General features: G+C 41.8%; 1 protein-coding gene across 1 annotated transcript in view; it reads right to left on the bottom strand.

Moving 5' to 3' along the window:
- Nucleotides 1-387: 387 nt before the first annotated feature.
- LOC128940410 (tyrosine 3-monooxygenase-like) overlaps nucleotides 388-22,345 on the bottom strand; it is a 28,033-nt gene continuing 6,075 nt past the window's right edge. Inside the window, exons 6-12 of the mRNA XM_054281794.1 lie at nucleotides 18,537-18,682; nucleotides 12,893-13,028; nucleotides 12,205-12,274; nucleotides 10,474-10,530; nucleotides 7,436-7,531; nucleotides 2,278-2,411; nucleotides 388-547 (exon numbers count right to left, since the gene is read on the bottom strand). Coding sequence (XP_054137769.1) covers nucleotides 388-547; nucleotides 2,278-2,411; nucleotides 7,436-7,531; nucleotides 10,474-10,530; nucleotides 12,205-12,274; nucleotides 12,893-13,028; nucleotides 18,537-18,682 — 799 coding nt within the window. The remainder of the gene's footprint in view (nucleotides 548-2,277; nucleotides 2,412-7,435; nucleotides 7,532-10,473; nucleotides 10,531-12,204; nucleotides 12,275-12,892; nucleotides 13,029-18,536; nucleotides 18,683-22,345) is intronic.

Raw genomic sequence — 22,345 nt, 5'->3', positions numbered from 1 at the left:
TATGCTGTTTTGTGACAGATAACTTGAAAACGTGGCAAGGGAAGGAAAAAAAACCTTTAAGAGTCCCAATACACCTAAGTATGATCATATCACCTACCAAAAATTGGAGTAAGGCTTGTTTGTGATTGAAACATTTTAAGCGGGAGCTCATTATTTTGTCTAAGTCAGCAGTCTATATTACAGTGGAAAGATTACCTGAACTGGGCTGGGTTGTGCTTATTATTTTATCTAAGTCAGCAGCCTAAATTACAGTGAAAAGACTACTTGAACTAAGCTGGTTTGTGCATTTAACATTTCTACCTGTGAGTACAACTTCATCACTAAGCCTCCAAGTGCTAGCACCACCTAAAAGCATCTCAGTGGCAGGTGAGATGTACTGCTGTGGTTTTAAGAGAGGTTTTCAAAGGCCAAGCAGCATTTTTCCAGCTCCTCTTTTATCTGGTGGAGTGCCCTCTTGACTTTCTGTGGTGTGTTCAAAACCTCTACGCTGCTGGTGAAGGGGTCGTAGTGCAGAGCAAAAGGCTTCTTGATCCTCATGGCGTAGCTCCTGTGGGGAGACAGGACAGAGCTTCTGCTTCAAAAGGGGCAAAACCTGCAGAACCTCATTTCTCAGGGTGCGCTCATGGAGCAGAGGCTGCTGTGAAACCTCCTCACTGCTTCTCCTGAGCTTTGCCTGGTGCAGCACACCCTGCCCAGGGCTTAGCCCTTTGCAGCCCCAGAGATCTGCAGTGCCTGGTGTCAGCCTGGCTGAGTTTGAGCCCCTCACAGCCCCAGAGATCTGCAGTGCCTGGGTCAGCCTGCCTGGCTGAGTTTGAGCCTCTTGTAGCCCCAAATTTCTGCAGTGCCTGGTGTCAGCCTGCCTGGCTGAGTTTGAGCCTCTTGTAGCCCCAAATTTCTGCAGTGCCTGGTGTCAGCCTGGCTGGCCGGGCCCCGTCTGTGCTCTCACCGCTCTGCCTTCACACAACTCAGAGTTATTACAACCACAAGCTGAGGAATGCAGGAGCACAGCATGTCTGCCGCCTTCACTTCCAAGAAATAACCTGGAGCAGTTCTTTCTGTGTTATATTCTAAAAACCTGTTGATACTAGGCATCCTGGGCTATTTTTCTGTCTCTATTAAAAGAAAAAACACGATTGCTTGCCATTTTCTACAATATTTCCATTAAGTGCACGCTGGTAGGAACCCCCTGTACTGATGTTGCCTTATGTTTTCCGTGCTGACAGATTCTTGTGCTTTCAGTTATTTTGAGCAGCCTTGGCTCTGCAACTGCCTTGAAAAAAATGTATGAAAAAGCTCCATGCCTGAGAGTGGTGTATTCCTTGTCCTCGTACGTTCTTTGCAGGTTTGCCTGAGTCAAAAGCTTTGCAAGTCCCCTCTCTTCTGCCAGGGAATTCTCACCCACGTTTTTACACGTATTAAAAATTTAATGTGAACATTGAGATTTAAGATGATGAGCCTAATTAGCCATGGCTACAGCCCCAGCAGACAGTGCTTCTGGGGAAGAGGAGAAGAGAGTAGAGAAGAAATCTGGCTCAGGTTCTCTTCCTCTAATAAATTCCTCATTTCAGCTCCTGCATGCTCCCCAGTAGCTCCACAACCAACATCCTGGCCTCCAGCCAGAATTGGTCATGTTGTTCTAAATGTTGGAGATGAAGGCCAGAATTTAAGCTCTGCTTATTTTTTTTTTAAAGGAAAAAGAAACAAACATCCTTACTGTACAACATTGCACAGTTAAGGAAATGTGTTTAGAAACACCTCAAGCTAATTTGAAATCATGTTATTTAGGTTGCAGACAGCTACTTTGTAGAAATTAGGTTGCCCGTGAATGCTGATTCTGGATTCTTGTGCAGATATAATCAGAGCAGAAAGGCAACCTTGTTTTCAAGCCCCCTGCTGATCCTTGTTAATTGCAGAGACTGCTATGAAATTTCCAAGTGACCTTGGGTAAATCAGTTCTTCATGACCTCCTGTTTGTGTGGACTAGCACACAGGGTGGGATTGCACTCTCACAGCTCAGTTACAGAATTTACTTCAGAAGGTGCTAAAATGAAGCATTGTTAAGATGAAGCAGGGGACAGGGCATAGCAAAAATAAATTCTGAGTTTCTGTGAATCTTTTCTGAGATAAGCTTTACTTTGTGGTACAAAAGCCACTATGCAGATGCAGCAAGATAGCCTGCCATAGTTGTTGCAATAATTTGTAAATAGAAGTATTTGAGATTAAGAATCAGTCCAGTGTGTGCCCCTCAATGAAAACACCCACAAACACTTTACTTACTGAAGCTTGACCTTGGCATCTTCCAGGTTTTCTGCAATGAAATAGACAGGCTGGAAGGCTTGATCCTGATAGGGGTGAACTGCAGTCACTTCTGGATCAAAAGGCTTGTACTCTGGCTCGTTTGACAATGCATACTTTGGAGCAGGAACAGCACCAGTTAGAGCAGGTGAATGAACAGAGAAATAATTAGTCCCTGCTGGGCAGTAAAATTCTCTTTGGGAAATAGTTAGGGGTAATAGAAAGTCCTGTTCTTTCATATGTCAGAGCTAATTTTCATAATTAATAATTAATAAACCAAATAATAAAGATTTTTTTAAGATAAAAGAAGAGATATATATATTTATATATATATTGCCTGTATTACAGTGGTGTACAACTGGATAGCACAGCCATGTCCTCAGACAGGGAGGGGAAAGTCTATGCCACCCCCAAAATATAAATATCCAGAAGAAAAAAATATCATGCTGTTTTTTTTCAGATAGTATCACAGAAATTTCACAGTGCTGTCTAGCATTACTTCAGAGTCCCCTAGCCCTTGTCACAAATTTCATGCTTCCTGCTGCAATGAAGATCAGAAGGCAGAATGTTTCTGGTATTTTATGCACAGCTCCCAGGCCAGTATAGCAACCTAAAATCTTCCCTGAAATCCAATATATAAATAAACACTCTACTGCATCTGTACCTTTGCAGTTTTGAACCCATAGAGGTTCTTCTATATGTTTTTCTCCAGCTCTCTTACATTGTCCCCCCCAGGCAAATATGAGGTTTATAGAAGCCACTTCTGTCCACACTGCAGTCAAAGGTACATCTACATAGTCTGTTTACAAATATTGGAAATGCCTTTAAACCAGCTGCCAGTTTTACTTGCACAGAGTCCTGGGAAGGCAAGGAACTCATCCCATCAATATTGAGACCCTTTTTCTCACCTTCAGACTGCACAGTGGGCCCCATTCACCTAGGGACATTCTTTTAGTACCCAGCCTTCTCTGAGATCTGTCTCTTTCCCTTTCTCTCTTCTTCCCCAGCCTTCAGGAGACTCCCTTCACCCTTTTATAATCCAAATGTCAACTCTCAGGGTGCTACTTGTAAATAACTGGTAAGAGTGGGTGATGCTGCTCAATTCAATCTTCTAGTTGGAAAAATTCAGACAGTGCTCCTAAGCACATATTTAGACATTTCAATAACTGGTGCAGAAATAAATACCAGGCTTTAAAAAAAAATACAAACAAACCCAAAAAACCAAAACCCCAAAACTCCCGAGAATATATAAAAGATGGTCTTTTTCTTGCTCTTCATTTGCAGTGTGTAATTGAAGAGTAAACCTTGGATAGCACTCATACAGTCTAAGATGGTTGGTATACACAAACATGAGGCTGCTCTTAGAATCTTAGAAGCTCTGGGGAACGAATGGGAAAAGATTTCAGTAACTCAAAACCTGACAGGGGTCCCACTATAGAGTCAGTGTTGAAGCAGAACTGAAATCCCATTGATTTCAGTGGAAGTTCAGCTTGAAACCGGATGGCCTTAAAGGCCTCTACAAGTTAAGTACTGGGTGTGCTGCAAGAAAAGCATATGGAGCACCGATTGTTGCCAGAATTGTGGTATGAGCCATAAGATTTTACAGTATGTAGGACAGAGTCCAGCTGAGTGTTAACAGAAGAAGCATTTGGGATAATGTAGAACAGCTGACAGAGTATAGTGAAATAAACAGTGCAATACTGAGAGCTTTTGGGGAGGAATTCTTACAGTTCAGAGGAGGCAAGTTTGGCCAGCAGTCAGACACATTACAACTGCTCAGTTTAGACTTGGGGATGGTTATCCTTCTGATACCTAGCTGCTGTTACTAAATGCTTTGTTAGATAACAGGGATTCAAGTGCAAGACTTATGCAGAGAGTACCTAGCTCTTCCTCTCATCCTCTGCCTTACCCCCAAATTATGCCCTGAGTTCTGTACAGCTTCATCTACCTGAAGCTGGCTTCAAACTGGTAGGAGTGGGTGCTGTGTAGAAAAGGGAAATGTTTTAGAATTTCATAGCCAGGATGTGGTTCCCTTGGTTACAGTCACACACCCACAGCCAGTCAGGACAGACTGCAGCTCAGGGATGTTCCCAGGCTTCTTGCTGATGCACAGTTCTCATATAACATAAGCTGGATGACTGCTGCTTGCCCTCTGCCACTGGTTAGCTGTTATCTTCTTGTTTTAGTAACTCATGCCCTTATTCCCTCCTTGGTGGCTGAATTATTCTGCTGGTCCTGGCCTAAAAGTCTTCAGGCCCAAGGAAAGCCCTCCCTGCTGCAGGGTGCCTCCTTCAACACACAACCTACACTGAGATTCCTACAGGATTTGCTCTGTTCCTTGCCAGCAAAGTGCCAAAACTTCACTGCCTGTGCCAAATATGTTGATCAGCTAAAAGATAGGGAATCAAGTCTGGGACGTCCATGCAGGAGTGTGTGTCTGGTCCCACTGAGAAGGCTGGCAGATAATTATTAGGTTGGATAATGGCTTTCTGCCAAGCAGCAACAAAACTTATCTAGAGCAATAAACTCAAGTCTATCATGAGCCTCACTGTCTTCCAATCTTCATCTTCTCTGACAGATGTGTCTAGACACTGCTTTATTTCTAAACAGGCACTGCAATACACATTTTCTCTCTTCAGCTATAAAAGAAGCAGCTGGTACAGGTTTGCAATTTGCTAACAGGTGCTCAGGCATTGGACCTCAGCACTTCACCCACACTGCCAGTGCCTACACTGAAGTTAGAATCAGATGCACAGGCAGATTAGAATGAATAAATGGAAATATTTCTGTATTTTGGCTTTGTTCTAAATAAAAATCAATGATATTAAATCAGCTAAAGAAGGAAACTTCAGCACTTAAATTTATAGATATAATTAACTTGAGTACAACAAATTTCAGGAGCTCAGGGTGACTTGCACAGAACCAGTAAGCCATTGTCCCAGGAGATGCACAGTGAGGAACTTGCAGAGCTCACAAAGGGATTCTGCAGGGTGCTTGACCATCTTCTGATTTAGGTGTTACATAAAAGAAGAACATGCTGAAAGGGGGATAATCCTATTCATTACCTGTTGAATATAGATGCTATCACTCCTGCATGTATTTTCACTGATATGATGGATGAACACAGAGGCAGACCCAGCTTTATCAAAAGTTTATCCAGTTGCTTTACCCAACAATTATCAGTGATAAAAGTAGTGATAAAAAACTGCCATTTTTCAGCTCAGGAACAGTTAGGACTTCCCTCTCAGGCTCAGAGGTAAGGAGTTTGAGATTGTACTTTTTTGTTCTATATAGAAAGCACAGTTTTGTGCACAAGCAGTCCTTGCCTATGGTTTTAACCAAAAGCAGAAGAGCTTGTTGGTGCCTGAGGAGGAAAAGAGTGGAAATAGAGAAGACAGAGTACAAGTCTGCTGAGCTTGTCTCCAGACACCAAAAGTGAGCATTTCTGATGAGATTTTTACCTTCATTTGAATAAACCTTAATCAGAAAAAGGAAGTGACCACATCAGATGGATTTTGTCATGCGTATTTCTATGAAAGCTACATAAATATCAGCAATATGATTACCTCTGCCCTTTAGTATCCTGTTGAACATGTAAATGAACTTGATTTAGAACCATGAAGTATTAAGCCAGGCAGAGTAGAATAAATTTGGCTTTGAATTGTGCTTTGATTGGACATTTCTGGTTTTACTGGGTAAATGACAGCAAGTTTGTTTCCTGTTGGTTGTCAGTGAATATAAGAAGCACTGAAGGATTCCCAGATCCTTAGTAGCTTCAGCAGCACATAGTGTGAAGTTGATGAGCAATCAGGCCAGGATCAGGTTGCTCTGTAGAAAGGAAGTCATGTTTATTCCTCTAGAGGGCTAATGAACATGCAGATCTTTCAGCTTATCAGGAGAGAAAGCTCTCCACAGAGTTACCTCACAAACATCTCCAAATTGCAAGTGTTTTGAGGAAAAGCAATGCTAAACTCATCAAGTGCTAAAAGTGAAGGTTGATGTCTATCCCCTTTCCCTGTGTTAATTTCATCTGCCTTTCTGTGGGGATTCCTACTTGAAATGCCTTGAGGGATATCAAAATGTTGTTTTTTTTCCCTCCTGCCAATTGACTGGGAAGTGGGCTGACCTGTACACAACTGGGAGGGTTTTGTAAAATGTTTATTGTCATGACAACCCAACCATCTCCAGTTCAGAGAGTCCAAGCTATGCTAATCCAGCCACAATTCCATGTGAATGTATCATGCATCTGGCTGTTAGGCTGCTGAGTTTATGTGTTAAACACAAAATATAGCTCCCATGAAAGAGAAAAAAGGTTTCTGGTTTATAAAAATGCTTGAAAAGAGTGGTATTTATTTTCCTTTGGCTCTTACCAATTTAAAAAATATCATCCAATATCTGCACAGCTTGAAGGATTTGAGCCCTACTGATAAAAGTTTAGGGCTTCTGCAATTAAAAAGTGATCACCTGCATCAGAAATCTTCAAAATTAATGAGAAATTAATACTTCTCCTATCAGCTGTTTGGTCAAAGGAGGGGAAACCCACTTTCTTTAAAAGTGTACAAATCTTCTTTCTACAGTAAATCTACCTAAGCAAGGCAGTATGAAACCTGTGCTTGCAGATTTTGATCTATGTAAAACTAGAGTTTACATAAGTTTTGAAATGTGTTTAGGAATGAAAAATACCAAAGCAATTTCTTTTTATCAGTGTCCATGCTATTTCCTGTTTCTTTGCACTTCATTTGGTCCAGTCAATCGGTGCCTTTCTGGTTCATATGTATGTGAATGACAATAGCATGGAAAAATAGGCAAGCTCATAATAGGCATAATATTGCCCTCTAGTGAGTAATCCGGCAAGGAACCTGAGTCCTGTGTCAAAGTCAGCTGCAGAAGCAGGAAGAAACAAATCTAATATTTTATGGGGTGGTTGCTTACATTGTATTTCATCTTTTTAGATTAAAGACAGGTACAATACCACAGCAGCTTTTCCCCTGTAGCTTCTTTGAAGGGAGAATTATTTGCAAAATAAAAATCTGAATTTTAAATCATACTGATTTTTGTAGAAAAACATAGTTTGCTTTTACCAGAGTTCAGGAAAGTGGATTATAGAAGTCTTTCAATATTTCCAACATTTGACACATACCATCAGCTCCCCATAAGATGAAAGCAGTCCTGCACCATAAGCTTTGATCAATCCATTTTCCTTGCAGAGGCCAAACTCCACAGTGAACCAGTAAAGCTGGGAATAAGAACAACTTGTGAAAAAGAATCTGAAAAGGCAGGAATTTTAAAGCTTCTCATCTTTCCTTTAATTTTATTTTGTGCTAATTTCTTAATACCCTTGTCTTCAAATATTATAGTTGCATATTTTAAGAAAATATGTTTTTCCCTCAGCATATAAAACACACTAAACTTTACATGTAATTTTTCAGAACTTGTTGTCCCACTTAAAAAAAAAATTAAATTTGGAGTGATAATACATGGGTAAATAAAATTATGTTCTTTTATTTCTTTGGAAGATGTTACTAATTACCCTGTAACCTCTTAGCCCAGAGCCTCAGTGCAGTCAGTGGAAGCTGTCAGATTTCCACCACAGTCCCCAAAAGGACAGGAAGATCCTGGCAGAGGGTTCAATACCTTTACAAAGGTGCTTGAAAGGAGAGTCTCCCTCCTCCTTTGTCTGCGTGATCTCATTCAGAAGAATTGAAGGATGCCTTTGTCCATATTGGGCCAATTATATCTTAGTCATGCTCCAGCAGAAAACAAAGATAAAATTCTCAGGACTTTTCTTGTGATAAAAGCATCCTTAGGAACACACTTCCCTTACTGCTGGACAACAGTGGGGTGAAAGCAACTCTTGACTCTGCCAAGCTTTTAGTGCTTCCCTTATTATAAAACCTGAGGAAAATGACAGCGGAGGACAAAGTCCTGGACACAGCCTGATGCCCTGGGAAGCTGGATAGGCATTGTGCAAAGGGAAAACATGGAAAATGAGGCATTCCAAGAGTATGGCTTTGTCTCACAACTCTTCAAGGTTCCTTCAGAGACACAGAGCCCTTTGCTGCCTCATACACAGGGACAGACCTTGGCTTCATAGGTATGGCATTCTCAGGAGCCTGCTTAAAGAACCACAGACAATTTGTAAAACTATGTAAAGCTCTATATTATTCTGTCTATTTTGCCTTTTTCATACATTGTGCCTCTTTCTCTCGCCCTCTCTTACACGCCTTTTCATTTCGATGAGTTAGTTTTAGTCTTCAAATTTATCACTGAAGAAAAAACATGCCAGGATCTTTCCTTCTGCAAGATCCTGAGTTTCAGCAAACAATTATGCGTTTGTATTCTGTTAATAATCTTGACTCTTATTATCTCACAATGAAAACTCTTTTTAGTATGTATTCATTTTGTAGGAGGCTTTTTTGACTGCAAAATGAGACATGGGAGGAGATGGAAGTCTTTTTAGTGCTTCTTAAGATATCCTGTATTTGGATTTTGGATAGTGAGGTTCTTTCAAGCTCTCACAGTTTTAAGAGAGTTAAAAAAATGTATTAGTGGCACTCTGGCAGTTTCTCATCTCTGGTGCATCCATTCACCTGTTTAGAGAAGTCATGGGGCTGAATGAAATAATGGCATTTCAAAATTTGTCTTACAAATGTTTTAGACCATAGCAACAATTTTGAGATTCTTTAGAGAAACTTCTAAGCTAGTTACCAAAATTCTCCTTATGAAGAACAGGGAATGACAGGGACTTCGAGAGAAAATCTTAGAATTCATGTTAGATTTCATGTCAGGGTAATGAATACACTTCAGGTTCTCCTCTATCTTCCCTTTTTAGAAAAGGAGCTCAAAGAGTAAGCCTAGATTAGGTATAGAAATTTTAAACATTTGGCTATTGGGATGTTAATCCAGAATAGGTTTACTGTTCAGAATACTTGAATGGCACTTACAAAATTGTATTCTCACAGACCCTGAACTGCAGGGAGCCCTTTAAAAAGGTACCCTTGTTCTACCTCCCCAAACCATAGATAATGCTAGGAAACTTTCAGCCATGAGACCCTTTATCCTTCTGATCTTAACCTTATCCTTGTCTAGGCCTGTTCAGTTCAGGATCAGGAGGTGCTTGCAGAGGAATGCTTTATAAACCACAGGTCTTAACCCAGTCTCACCAACTCTTGGCGAATGATGCAAGTTCTCTGGCATTTTTTAACCCTGGCAAAAGCATGGGTTGGCATTTTTTAACCCTAGCAAAAGCATGGATCTTAATCCCTCTCTAGCCTCTCTAGACCCAGGTAGTGGAAGAGGAAATGTGGACTGTCACTGTCTCCTCACATCACCAGTCCAGGACCTGGATGAAGTCACAAAGGATTCAGCACTTGTTGCAATCTTCAGAAATAATGGTGGTTTTACTTATTCCTAACCCAAGGATGGATATGTGCAGATGGATTTTGGGTGAGCTGCCACCTCCTTCCTTAGTGGGTGAGGAACTTCAGGAGTGACATTCCCCTCTCATTCCCTACCTGTACTAAATGAGGTGAGGGTAAGTCTCTGAAAAAACCACCAGAACTGGTAATTGGGTGCCATTATCACAAAAAAGATCACCTGGCCTCCAGACAACTTTCAGAACAAGTTAAGATGGCAGTAAGAGGCTGTGCAAATACTTTTGATGGTTGTAGGGAGCCCAGTGACTCAGAACTGAATGGCAGTACCTGCTCCCAAATTGCTTTTAAGTGCTCACCTATTTGGTGGGGTTAATGAATGTGAGGTGAACCAAATTGTGATGGTTCTCTGCATCTTGTGTAGGAGAAAATACAGGTATCACACTGGATATCTAATGTTTTAGGTGAGTCTGGAATATGAGTTGGGACCATCCTGTGTCTGGAATGTGAGTTGGGACCATCCTGTATCTGAACTTATAAAACCTTAGCTTAAGAAATATATTCTTATAAAACCAAGAAATGCAAGCATTTCCTCAGGTGGAATCACACCATTCTGGGCTCCCCTAGAGGGACTCCGGTCCCTGCTCCAGCACCTTCCTAACCTGTGGAGGAGAGGGGACAATCTTGCTGATGCTCCCATTTCTGCAGTCAATCTGAGGCACAAAAAGCCTTCCCTGCACAGCAAGGGATATGCAGGGAATCGTTTGGGGTTTGCCTCTGATATTAAACTGCCATCTGTACTTACTGTGGCCAGTTTCTCAATCTCCTCTTCAGATGATCCAAGAGAAGCCAGTCCAATATCCTAAAGCAAGCAAGCAAGCAGACAGAGTTACACCAGTGTGATTATTCAGCCCAAGGGAGAGAAGAGGGGAAGGGGGAGGGCCCCATCCTTTCTAGCATGAATAGCATGAACTAGTCATTGTTTTTGTCACCCAAAATGACCTTCCATGGCTTCCAGGATGCCTACCTCTCCCTGGCCCCCAGCTACATACCACTGGGAGCCACATTAGATGAGTGATTAATCCTCAGTGTACTGTGTGTAAAATTAACCATCTCTTGTCTTAATGCTGGGCTATCTACAGCAGGCAAAAATTTACAGGGAGGCATGAGAAGGAAGGGCAGCAAAGGTGGGTTTTGTCTTTGCCATTACCTTTCTGTCCCTCACTCTGTCTGACAGCCCTTATGAGCAGGCCAGATCTGTGCAGGGATGATTCTGTTTACTTTCATCTGCGCTCCCTGTTAAATGTTATTCTCACAATAGGAAACTCTAGATGTCTCTTTTTTTTGCTATCCCAGGAGCCATATCATGCAACAAACAAACAAAATAAGGGTATTCTCACCATTCATTGTCTCATATTGAATGGGGCAAAAAAGAATTTTCATGGGGTGAATTTCAATGGTGAAAATACTTTGTGGGGACAAATAAGTGAAATGTGAAAATTCACTGAATGTGATCTGATGTTGTATAGTCTGTGCTATGGATAGGAAAAGAAGAAAATTGAAAGCTTTGAAATTGCTGTAGTATTTTATTTTTAATGTGTCTGAAGTTCCAGTATTGAACTGAACTGAATAGGTTTCTTCCAGAATAAATTATAGATGACTAGGGTGCTTAAGGTACTACACTTTTGATTCTGTTAATAACCAATATTTAGGATCAAAATGGTAACTGGCATGTATTTAAGTTGATACAACTGGAAACCACATCATATGCAGTGAACTGAGTTTGTTTTAAAGATATTTCTTCAGGGACCTAGGTCATGCTGGGACCTACATCATGTTACCCCTCTGATCTTATCCCCAGTTTCCCCACTGGCCACTGATTGATAAGCCTGAACAATGAGATGTCTTCTCCTCCTCTGCTATGGTTTTGAGGAACACTCAAAGTTCTGAAGTCTTTAATTATGAGAGGTCATCGAGTTCAGTTGGGTCTGACACTGATTGTTCATACTCAATAGCCCCTTATTGTACAAAGAAGCTCTGTTTGCTTTTTGGAGCCTCCTCACCAGTGTGAGCAATGCTGTGAGAATCTGGTGAGTTGTAAAGGGAAAAACAACTCTGATGAATGGCATGGTGATGGCCACAATTAAAGTTTCTTGTGAGACAAGAATGTACATCCAGGGACAGGCCCAGCTCGGAGGCGCAGCTGTGTAGGTTCATGTGGTGGAGCACAGGCAGCCAGGGGAGGAGGGCTCAGCCTCCAGCCCCACAGAGACACCCAGACTGACACAGCCCTCCCACAGAGAAGCCCCACAAGCTCTGCCTGCCCTTCCTTTCACACCGGGTCTGTAGGGAGCAGTGACACCACTCCCTTGGAGGAAGCATCTCCCAGGTGGCTTCCAGCCCACCATGCCTGGAGGTCATGGCTCAGGCACAATCCACTCTTAGCACTGCACTGCATGGTGAGCTGCATGTATTTAAGGTGCTCTGGCCTGCTATCCAGAACTGCTGTTAAAGGGTCAGCAGAAAATGTTCTTACCTGTGAGAACTGGGCAAACTCCTTGTTAGCCAGCATGGGAACATGACCCAACAACTCGTGGCAGCAGTCTCTGGAAAAGAAGTGACCTTGTTGTTTGTTAAAGGCTTCCTTTCCTGCCCTTCATGAACTCCCTGGGAGGAACTTTAGCCAGCAGACCCCAAAGGGAGCTGGTGTGAGTGCTGCTCCACAGTGCTGCCTCCACACCTGGCCTGGCTCTGCAAGGATCAGAGCATTCCCTCCTGCCCCCTGTCTATTGTCTCCTTGGGATGGCATGGGCACTAACCTTCTGTGTCACAACATCTTTGGAAGGTCCCTGTTTTGTCCCAGCGTACAACAAAAGCGTCTGTGTGAACTTGTAATTTCTCATGAAATGTAATTGCTGCTGTCTGGCCAGCACTTACTGGGAGAGTTTCACAGCAGGAAATCAAACCCCAGCAGATGGTAACTGAAGGCAGGATGAAAAGATTAAACCAGATATTCTTTAGTCTTTTCCTTCTCCAGACAGCTTTGCAAAAGAGACAGAGCACCACACCCTCTCATGCATGACTTCCCCTTCCAGCTCTCCAGCTACCAGTTTCTCAAATTGTTTTATTCTGCAGACTACTGGATGGAGCTCCAGAGCCAGTCCCAAGAGAATGATCCCCAACACACTCAGAAGGATGGAATTATGTCAGGCCATCAGACTTACGGTTCTGGGGAATGCATGGGAGAGGAGAAATGCCTTGTGTACTGTGTGCACTGAAAGACACGGAACGCCAGGCTGGCGAGGAAGTCGCGGGCAGACAGCTGTCCTGCAGCTGGCCTCAGCTGGAAACCTGTCCTCTCTGCAAAGGGAAGGGACACCAAATTCAGCTGTTTCTAGGGTTAACCACACAGCAGGTTTACTTTAGCTAAGCAGTTTCAGGGATCCTTCCTGCTCTGTTGGAATAGTTCCCTCCACCATGCATAGCGGGCACACCTTGGCTTATCATGACTGATGTGCCCCTGTTGCATGAACTGGTATAAGAGCAGTTCCTGCAACATGGAATCACCTGTCCATCCATCCTGTGGGCAGTCACACAGCAGAGTCACGAGATGTGAGAGCACTGCCCACCCCAATGCACATTTTTGCACAAATACACACAGTTCTCTACGTTCCACACCACAGGGGTGCATCTGAGGTCTCACATGGTCCTTAAAATCAACCAGAGAACAGGACCTGCACCTGGTGTGTTGGAACCCTGGATGCTGGGAATTTTAAACTTTCTGTGCTGAAAGGGACAGACCCACAAGAGAACACTGCATTCGACCTGAGGCTGTTTGGAGAAGGCTTCCAAAATTGATTAATGGCACTGAGATTACAGGTGTGTAGCTGGCTAGAAGTGTGTAATAGCACAGGGTGGAGAACTTAGAGTTTAGGGTTTTAGAATATAGAAATAAATATGAAGCAAGGTGGAGGGTTTAGAATGGAGGCAAATTGTTCTTCACCTTCATCTTCCTTTTTTCACAGATTTGGATGATTTTCTCTAATTAGATTAAAGACGTCCACATTGCGAGTTTTGGGTGATCATAATCAGATTAGAAGCATAAATAATATAGATGTCAACTGTTTATTGGGTAATTAGGACTTAAATAGCCTTTAAGAAACACCATTTTAGGGCACTTTCTCAACTTGTTAGGGAGAACTCACACCTCATGAGTTTGTAATAGATAAGGATAATAAACTTCAGACTGAGACTTCAAAAACAACATTTCCTAGTATTACTCCCCTTGACCTTGGAACAAGGAAGAGCCTAAAATTCCAACACTGGTGTTTTTTCTTTTTTTTCTTTCTTGGCTTTTTTTTTTTTACCATTATTTTTGTCTAGAACCTGCTGCACAGCCTCCCAGTGATGTGATTATAGGTGTTTTGCTTTGCACATGTCCACAGAACAGGACACAGAAGGATGCAACACTTTTGCACTGTGGTTTCAGCTTGTACATCCAGTGTTACCCCAGAGCACCCTGCATTACTGTGAGAGATAACCAAAAAAATAACCAGTCTGGTGGCCAACAGAACACACACTCTGCATGTCCATGTGAAACATGCTGGTGGTCTGCAAAGCTAAGAAGATTGAAAATCACCGCTTTCAAAGTGAGCCAATGATAATCTTTTTGAAGTCCTATATTCAAAATCTGTGTTTCATTCTCAGCTCCCGTAAATGACATCTCGTCTTCTTTAAAGCATAAAACTGCATTTTAAAAAAAATCAGAAATGGCTTTATTCTCAATTCTTCTTCCATATTCTATTGTGTCATGAAGCCTATAACCTCTTTTTTTTCCTTTTTAAAACAAACAAAAAAATCCCACCCAGAAACCAATCCATTTATGAGATTTGTTTTGGTTTGTTTTTTCATGTTTCTTCCAGAATTTCTTGTCTTACTCTGTCAGGCTATTAGTACTTCTCCCATTACAAAACAAAACAAAACACCCAGAGAAAAAAAAAGCAAAAAATTCAAAGAAATGACAAAATGTATGAAGAAATAGAGGACAGCAAGTGCTTCTTCCTGACATTGTGACAGACTAGGTGGTGGGCATTTGCCACAGATATCTGTATTGCTCCACTGAATTTAAAGGTAAATTAGTACAGAACTGCCTCAAAAAGGAACAATTAAAAAAAATAATAAACTTGTGGGGATTATGTATGTACCTTTGTCGATTTGCTGGTCCAATCCAGAGGAATGTGAAAATTTCAGAATCTGGTAATCTTTGGGCTGAATTCTGAGTGAAAATTACATTAGATGAAAAATATATTATATGAAAACCAATACCTTAGTAACTCAATTTTCGAAAGACTCTGAAAGAGCCTAGGGAAATTTATATAGTTTTAGCATCCATGTTGGAGGAGAAGGAGGGAAAATGAAAATCACAGCTTGTGTTCCCTGAGATGTCCTTTTAAACAGAGGCCAGTGAATCAGACAGTCTGCTGATGGAACAGACTTGGCCAGTTGCCTTGAAAAGCCCCAGGAAAAATTTATCTGCTGAAGGTAATATCTGCAAAACGTGAACTCCTGGTTCATGACTGCACAACAAAACCTGCACTCAGCAGAGAACTGGGGCTGTGGCTGGTTGGACCTGCTGCCCAAGGATCTGGGAAATCAAAGTGCAGAGAAGGTCTCGAGCAGTTGACCTAAAGTGATCTGCAAGGCTTAATTCTTAATTCTTGGCCCAAAATCTGGTGTATACAGGCAGCCTGTGCATTGTAGTGCGAGCTTGCTTGAGTTCACTGGCTGTAATTTCTTCCAGCTGTGGAGCACAATGACTGCCTAAATCCAAACATCTTTCCTAGAAAGAAAGATGTGCCTAGGTTCATCCAGTTAACCCTTTAGGAAAATGCTTGCCATGTGTAAGTGATCACACTGTTAACTACTTAATTCCCTTTAAGTAATTGTGAAATATTTATGAAGTATACAGACCTTTTCTCTTCAAGCCAGCCTCACTAATAGGTAATAACAGACAGATCTCATACCAAATCAAAAGGAGTTGCTTTCTTATGTTCACAGATAATGCTAAATTAAAGAGAAGATGGAAGTTTATCTGGCTATGTGGGCAGGTTTTAACATGATCACTTTCTTTCCAGGTTATCTCCCTCTCTCTGTCTCTCTCTGCCTCCCATGGTTTATTATTTTCAAAGTTGTACAAGGGGAGGTTCAGAATGGACATTCAGAAGCATTTATTTTCTGAGAGGGTGGTCAAACACTGGAATAAGCTCCCTAGAGAACTGATCAATGCCCCAAACCTGACAGCAGTTAGGAGGTGTTCAGTCAATGCCCTTAACAACATGCTTGAACTTTTGGTCATATTTTAGACCTTGCAGATGCTTCTGACTCAGACCGAGTTTGGGCCTTGCAATAATGTCAATATTCATGATATTCTGAAAAGTATTCTGCATAGTGAAATAACCTTGTCAGAAGAAAGAGAGCCAAGATACCCATTCAAAGCCTCACATAACGGGACTAAAACATTTTCCTCACTCTTAATGGTGTCTAGCTGTTAACACAGCTCTTATGAAAAAAATTTGTTTCATTCATGCATAACCTGTAGGCTAAAGTAATCCAGTTTTAATCTACAGTTTAATGAGGGTAGGACCAGTGGTCTCAAGAACTATGAATAGCTCTACATTTTCCTTAGCTGTCCATTTCAGGATGGAATAAAATCTCTCTGGAATGCTTGATACTCATTCCCAAGTAGTTCATACAATTAGCTCATAGTAGACACTTTATGTTTATTGCAAATGAGTTGAAAATCACTGAGAACATCTTTTCAAACATTATTGGCATGCTTTTCAGAGTTGCTGTTTAGCTTGTCTTGTTTTGTTTATGACACAGGGAATGTTTAGAACCAGAGCCTGTAAAGGAAGTAAGCAGACTCCAGGCAATCAAATCCTGTCAACTAACAAGAGCAATGCAAATAGGATTATGGCAGCATAGCCTCACACTATCCTAAATTCTCCCACTTTGAAATCACCTGATACACTTAAAGGATATGAATATCTGTGGCAATCAAGTCAGAAGCATAATTCCTGGAGCTCCCTGCTGTCAGCTATTGTGTAAATTAAAGGAGATCAACTACTTCAAGAGAAAAAATATTTATGAGCCCAGTTCTTATAAGAGGGAAGTAAGATGTGTACTTGAATAGGAGTGAGAATACATGGGAAAATACATAATGCCTACACAGAAAAGTTCCTACAGCTGGGTGCAAGGGTGTTCATGGAAGATGCTTTTCACATGGCAACATGGCAACCCTCCCTTCCCTCACACTAAACATGCAATAAAAACCTTGTCATCAAACAGCTGAATCTTCATGAGAAATGCCAAAGTCTTAGAAAACTCTTCAGACAAAGAAAGCTTATTTAAGCTAAGGGGTACCCCCTACTCTTATATGGAGCAGGACACTTGATTTTCTGAGTATTTAAGTACAATTTATTTAAAGCTAAGCCATGTTTTTTGTTGTGTATTTCATCATGGTGATAAGCTGACCTCTCTCTGTCACACCTTTTCACGGAGGAGGAGACTTTAAAGATCAACTTTCATTAGCAATTCTTGATAATCAGGTGGTTTACACAAAGCACCTGCCCTTGGGAATCCATGCAGCCTGTGGCCTCACAATGCAGGCCCCCTTGCTCTTCTGCTCCTTGCTAGTCAGCCTGGCAAACTTGTGTGTCCTTTTTCTAAGATGACCTCTTCATGCCTTTATGGACCAGCACCACTGCCTTTGTGCTCTCCTGTCAGCCACCAAAGGGTTTGGTGTGACAAGTGGTGCCACAGAGGCAGAAGGAAGCAGAGTTGTTCCAAGGCAGCCGCTGATTGACCAGCAGGATCTCCTGGAAATCATCTCCTCCAGCACACATCCGCATCCTGCCTGCTGGATCAGGAACAAAGCGTGCTTGAGAGGTAGGTACCTGTGCTTGTGTTTGGGTCTTGCTATCAGCATGGCTATAGGAGCATCAAACAGAGGCAAACCCACAAAAAGGCAGTGTAGAAGTCGTGTTTATCTCTGGCCAGGGGTCTGTGTACAAATCACAAATGGGGTGGGGCTGCTGTGGAACGTGCCTTGAGCTGTTTTATTTTCCATCAGCAGTCTCATTACATGGTTATGACAATGGGAAGATGCCATCAGCTCACATCCCAGGCAGCAGACTAAGAACTTAATGTTACAACTTACTTTATAAGTTTTTTGACCAATCACACAAAGCAAAAGCATATTAAGAGTAGTTCCATCCAGCCACTATAAGCACAGGTACCTTTGGTTAAAACAATGCTTTCTTATTTCAAATACAATACCTACTTGTAAGCCTTAAAACACAATGCACGGAGCTCCATTATTAAGCTTCAAACTTCCTAATATCTTGCTAGATAAACTTTTCTGTAGCTTACGGAGTTATTCTAGACAAGCATTAATACACAGAATATTGTTCTATTTGTCCTTGTTTTTTCTACTTTTTAAATAATTTTTCTGCTAACCTATCTCATGGCTGCTGCTTAGCTCTAATCACAGCTCTGCTGTCTCTGAGGCCTGCCTTCTGCAGCTCTCCCAAAACCCTCTGATGTTGTGGATTCCCACAGTGCTGAGCAGTGTCTGCTGTGACTGCAGTGCTGCTGGTACAGGGATTAGCTGGGTAGTGCCACCCCAGCTGCTGCCACTCCCAGAACACACACAAACCTCCAGCTGGGTTTCATTCCATGTGCCTGGAATGAGTGCCCTGTGCTGGAGCTCATCAGCTCTGCTTACCAGCTTGTCTCCTAGGAAATGGTTTGTGGTGCACAAATACCTGCAGGGAACCCCAGAATAAACCATGGTTTGTAATGACTGACCTTTTAAAAATCTGGAGACGTCCTGAAGCTGAGGGATGTTGTCCTCTCTGTAGCCACAGTGCTTCTCCAGCTGCTGGAAAGCATCCAGGTACTGGGTGCAGGCATGGGTGGGGTAAAGGCTCCTCAGCTTCCTGTAGACTTCTCTCCTGAAAATCAAAACTGGACAGAGTGAGACACCTCAATAGAGCCATACTTACCTGTGCCATCCACAGAGAGAGGTAAAGCCCTGGCATGGGGGTCATGGTCTAAAAATGTGAGCTTGGGACAGCTGGTTGCTTGAAAGCTGGTCCTGGTTGGAAGTAGCAAACTATAAGGGCTTTTTGTTTCACCTTTCCTTCAGAAGGTGTCCTTTAATATTACAGAACTCTGATAATGATGCAGAAGTGTTTCTTGATTAGGCATCTTCTTGCTGAGTGTGTTGGAAATCCCAGGAAGAGAGCTGAACCAGGGAAATCCCAGGAAGAGACCTGAATGTGGGATGTCCTGTCACTCATTTTAGGAAAGGGATGAATCAGGTGTTCCCCTCCTTTCTGTGTTTGGGTACAACTTGGCATGCTGGTCCCTCCTTTTCCACCCTGAAGCCTCGATTTGCCTCTTAAAAGCCTCTGGGAAAAGCATCTTTTCTGATACTGAAGTGTAATATCTGCACAGGTGAAGAGGTTTGTATTTTTGCAGTTCCAAATGCCTGGCACAGGATATATATTTGAAATATATGCCAGCTTCTTGAAGTATTTATCCCACTATACAAAAAGAGACAAGCTGAAAATAATACATCTAACCTGATTTGGGCACAGGCTTTAAGCTTCTCACAAGCTTGATGGTACTTGGATTTAGAGTTGTGGTTTGGAATATATTTAGCTGTTGCAAAATAAGCAAGTAGTAATAGGATGGCAAAGAACCTTATAGAAATGGTTATTTTTGTTCAGACATGGCCCTAGGGTCTCAACAACTTTATAAACATTGTTTTATGAAAATTGAGATCATTCTTGGAAATGCTGGGTATGGGAAATGACCTTTCATTGGTTTTGTAATTTTTTTTTAAAACCATTATTATTATTATGATTATTCTCCTTTTTGTGATGCTGTTGTTGCTATGGAGGTGATAGCCAGTCCCTGGTAATGGCTCTTTATTTGTACAAATGTCTTACACAGTGTGGCAGCAATAATGAACCAGAATGAAGCGGGGGAGGAAAACCTTAGGAGGAAAAAATGTTGAAAGAACAGAGGGAAACAGTGGCTGCTGTCACTATTGCAAAAGCCACAGGAGACTGGGCCATTTCCATGGAGGAATTAGGAAAAAATGAGGAGGACTGGAGTTCAAGTGTTGCCCTGGCTTATTTCCTCATGGAATGCTCCTGGCTTCGTGGGGTTGCGTGGGATTTGAACCAGCACAGGGTTCATGCCCAGGCTGGAGCCCAGAGAGAGCAGCCTTGTTTACACTTGTGCACATCTGGTCTCCTTTATCAAAGTGTCATTCTGCTCTGGGTGCCCAAACATTGGCTACCACAGAAATTCAGGCAGTCCCAGGGATGGATTACCCAAAGCTCAGTGCTCCTCTAAGACAGTAATCCAAGCAAACTCTCCAAAACCAAGAGAGGAGCAGGTATGAAAGAACTGCTGGAAGCAAACTTTATGAAACACTCTAGAAAGCAGCATCCTAACAAAAGATGGAGCCAGATGCTTGAAAGACTTTAAAGATAATAACATAATTTTACATAAGTTTCCTTATTAAAAAAAAAAAAAAAAAGTGGCAATATTCAGCTTCATTATGAACATGTGGCAGGTGCATCCCCATAATTTTCTCCTGAATTCTCCATTTTTCTTACACAGCTTTTGCCCATATGGCATCTCTGACTGCTTAGTTTCAGGGCCTTCCAAGAAGTTGCTTTGAAAACAAAAGCCCCGATCATCTGTGCCCCCTGTTTTCTGACAGTCGTATTTCTTCACTGCCTTGGTTTTCATTTTTATACCACGTGGCTGCAAACTGAAGGCGTCCAGCAGCTCCTCAGAGTGACACCAAGGGAATTTAGTTTAGTTTGTGCTACAAATTTCCCCTGCAATTGCTCAGCCCAGTTAAGCTGTGCTGTAATGCAGCTGACCTCAGGGCACAGCCTCGGGGGGCTGTGATAACCATTGGGAAGGCTAATTTTGGGAACAGCTTCACATAACAAGTCAACCTGGGTTGCTGTTTAAGGAAATGGGCAGACACTCCTTTAAAAGTCTATTCTGTTGCCACAATGGGTCTAATTTGAGGTGGAGAAGAGCTGGAATGACGAAGGTTGGCAGTAAAAGAGAAAAACAGGAAGGAACACAAAATTAAATTTTCTTAAATACGACATTCCCGCACGCCATCCCATGCCAAGATTGTTGGCTGGTGGTAGAAATCATGAGCATGACACTGACCATCAATCTTTGACTATTGAAAGATGCTATAAAAACCTACTTGAGCTTAATAAAGCACGTCCTCCTGGATGAGCTGGATGCAAGGGTTTTATGTGCTTGTGGCTTTCTGTGGCAAAGTAGATTTTACTTAAAATAAAGTATCGAAAGAGGTGGGATGCCAGAGAGGTTCTGGCATGAGACATCTAGCTCTATGGATTCAAGTCCTGGCATTGGAATAAACTTTGCATATGATTTTAGGGCAAATTACTCAAGTTACAGGGTTTTCAGGTGCACAGTTAGAAAATGTGGTCTTCATTCCTCCTTTCCCCCACCTTTAGTTCTTCTTTCCATTTAAATTTCTGAACAAAGACTCTCTCCTATGTGGCACCTTGCACAATCCCAGGACTCTGCTCTTCCTTGAGACTTTTGGACATATTAATGCTTTGTAGTATTATACAAATGTGGAATTACTGCTGCTTACTGATATATCTTAAAGTTAGTGGCAAAAAAGTAGAAACACAGGGATTTGAAATGAGAGCTCTGCTCCCTTTTAGATCTGCCACATATTTCACGTAATGTTTAAAAAAAAAAAGCTTAATTTTGTTTAATTCATTGTTTGTGGGTTTTTGGTGTTTTTTTTGGTTGTGGATTTTTGGTGGGGTATTTTGTTTGGTTGGTTTTTTTGTTGTTGTTTTTTGGGTTTTTTTGGTTTTTTGGTTTTTTTTTTTTTTTGGTTTGGTTTGGTTTGGTTTGGTTTGTCTTTTTTTTTGGAGAGGCAGACCTTCAGGAGCAACAAAGCCCCAGTGAAGAAATGCTGCACCCTTGTACCAGTAACTTACTATAATTTCATACAATATTTATATGTTATCTAAGGCCCTTTTATAGCGTAAATAATGTGTATTAGAAAGGTATTTCAAAATTTCCTCTACCTTCAGTTTAGAAAATGTTACATATTCATGTTAAAAGCAAGGAATACTTGAAGGAGAACAAGCAAGGCTCCTCTGTCCTGTGAACATTGAATTAGCCATGTCCTTTGAGTGAATCTCTGTGCTGTGAGTGGGCATTTTCTCCTGATAATGAGTTTGAAAATGTGATATTTCTGCCAGCACCATAGCTATGGTGAATTAGAGGTCTGTCAGAAGAAGTTATTCTATAGGGTCCAGAGGTTTTCTGGCTCCTGATATCCTGCTGGGATCTGCAGGCAGGGAGACAGTCAGGAAAATGCCTTTTGCTCTAGAAAGTGAATAGTTAAGGCCAGCCCTGAGAATGGCTTTCTGCAAAACAAATGACCAAAAGATGACATTTAACCAAAGAGTAAAATGAGGGGTGGATGAAGAACATATTAGAAAGGTTTTAGCTGTGTCACATTGCCAGTCTTTCCTGGGACTGCTGTGGAATGGCCCAGCAGTTGGACCATAAGTACCAAA

Source organism: Melozone crissalis, unplaced genomic scaffold, assembly GCF_028551555.1.
Source record: "Melozone crissalis strain CALT ecotype California unplaced genomic scaffold, PUWL_Pcris_2 ptg000033l_1, whole genome shotgun sequence".
Lineage (NCBI taxonomy): Eukaryota > Metazoa > Chordata > Aves > Passeriformes > Passerellidae > Melozone > Melozone crissalis.
Note: the sequence above shows the minus strand (reverse complement) of the source record. Positions and strands in the feature narration are given on the sequence as shown.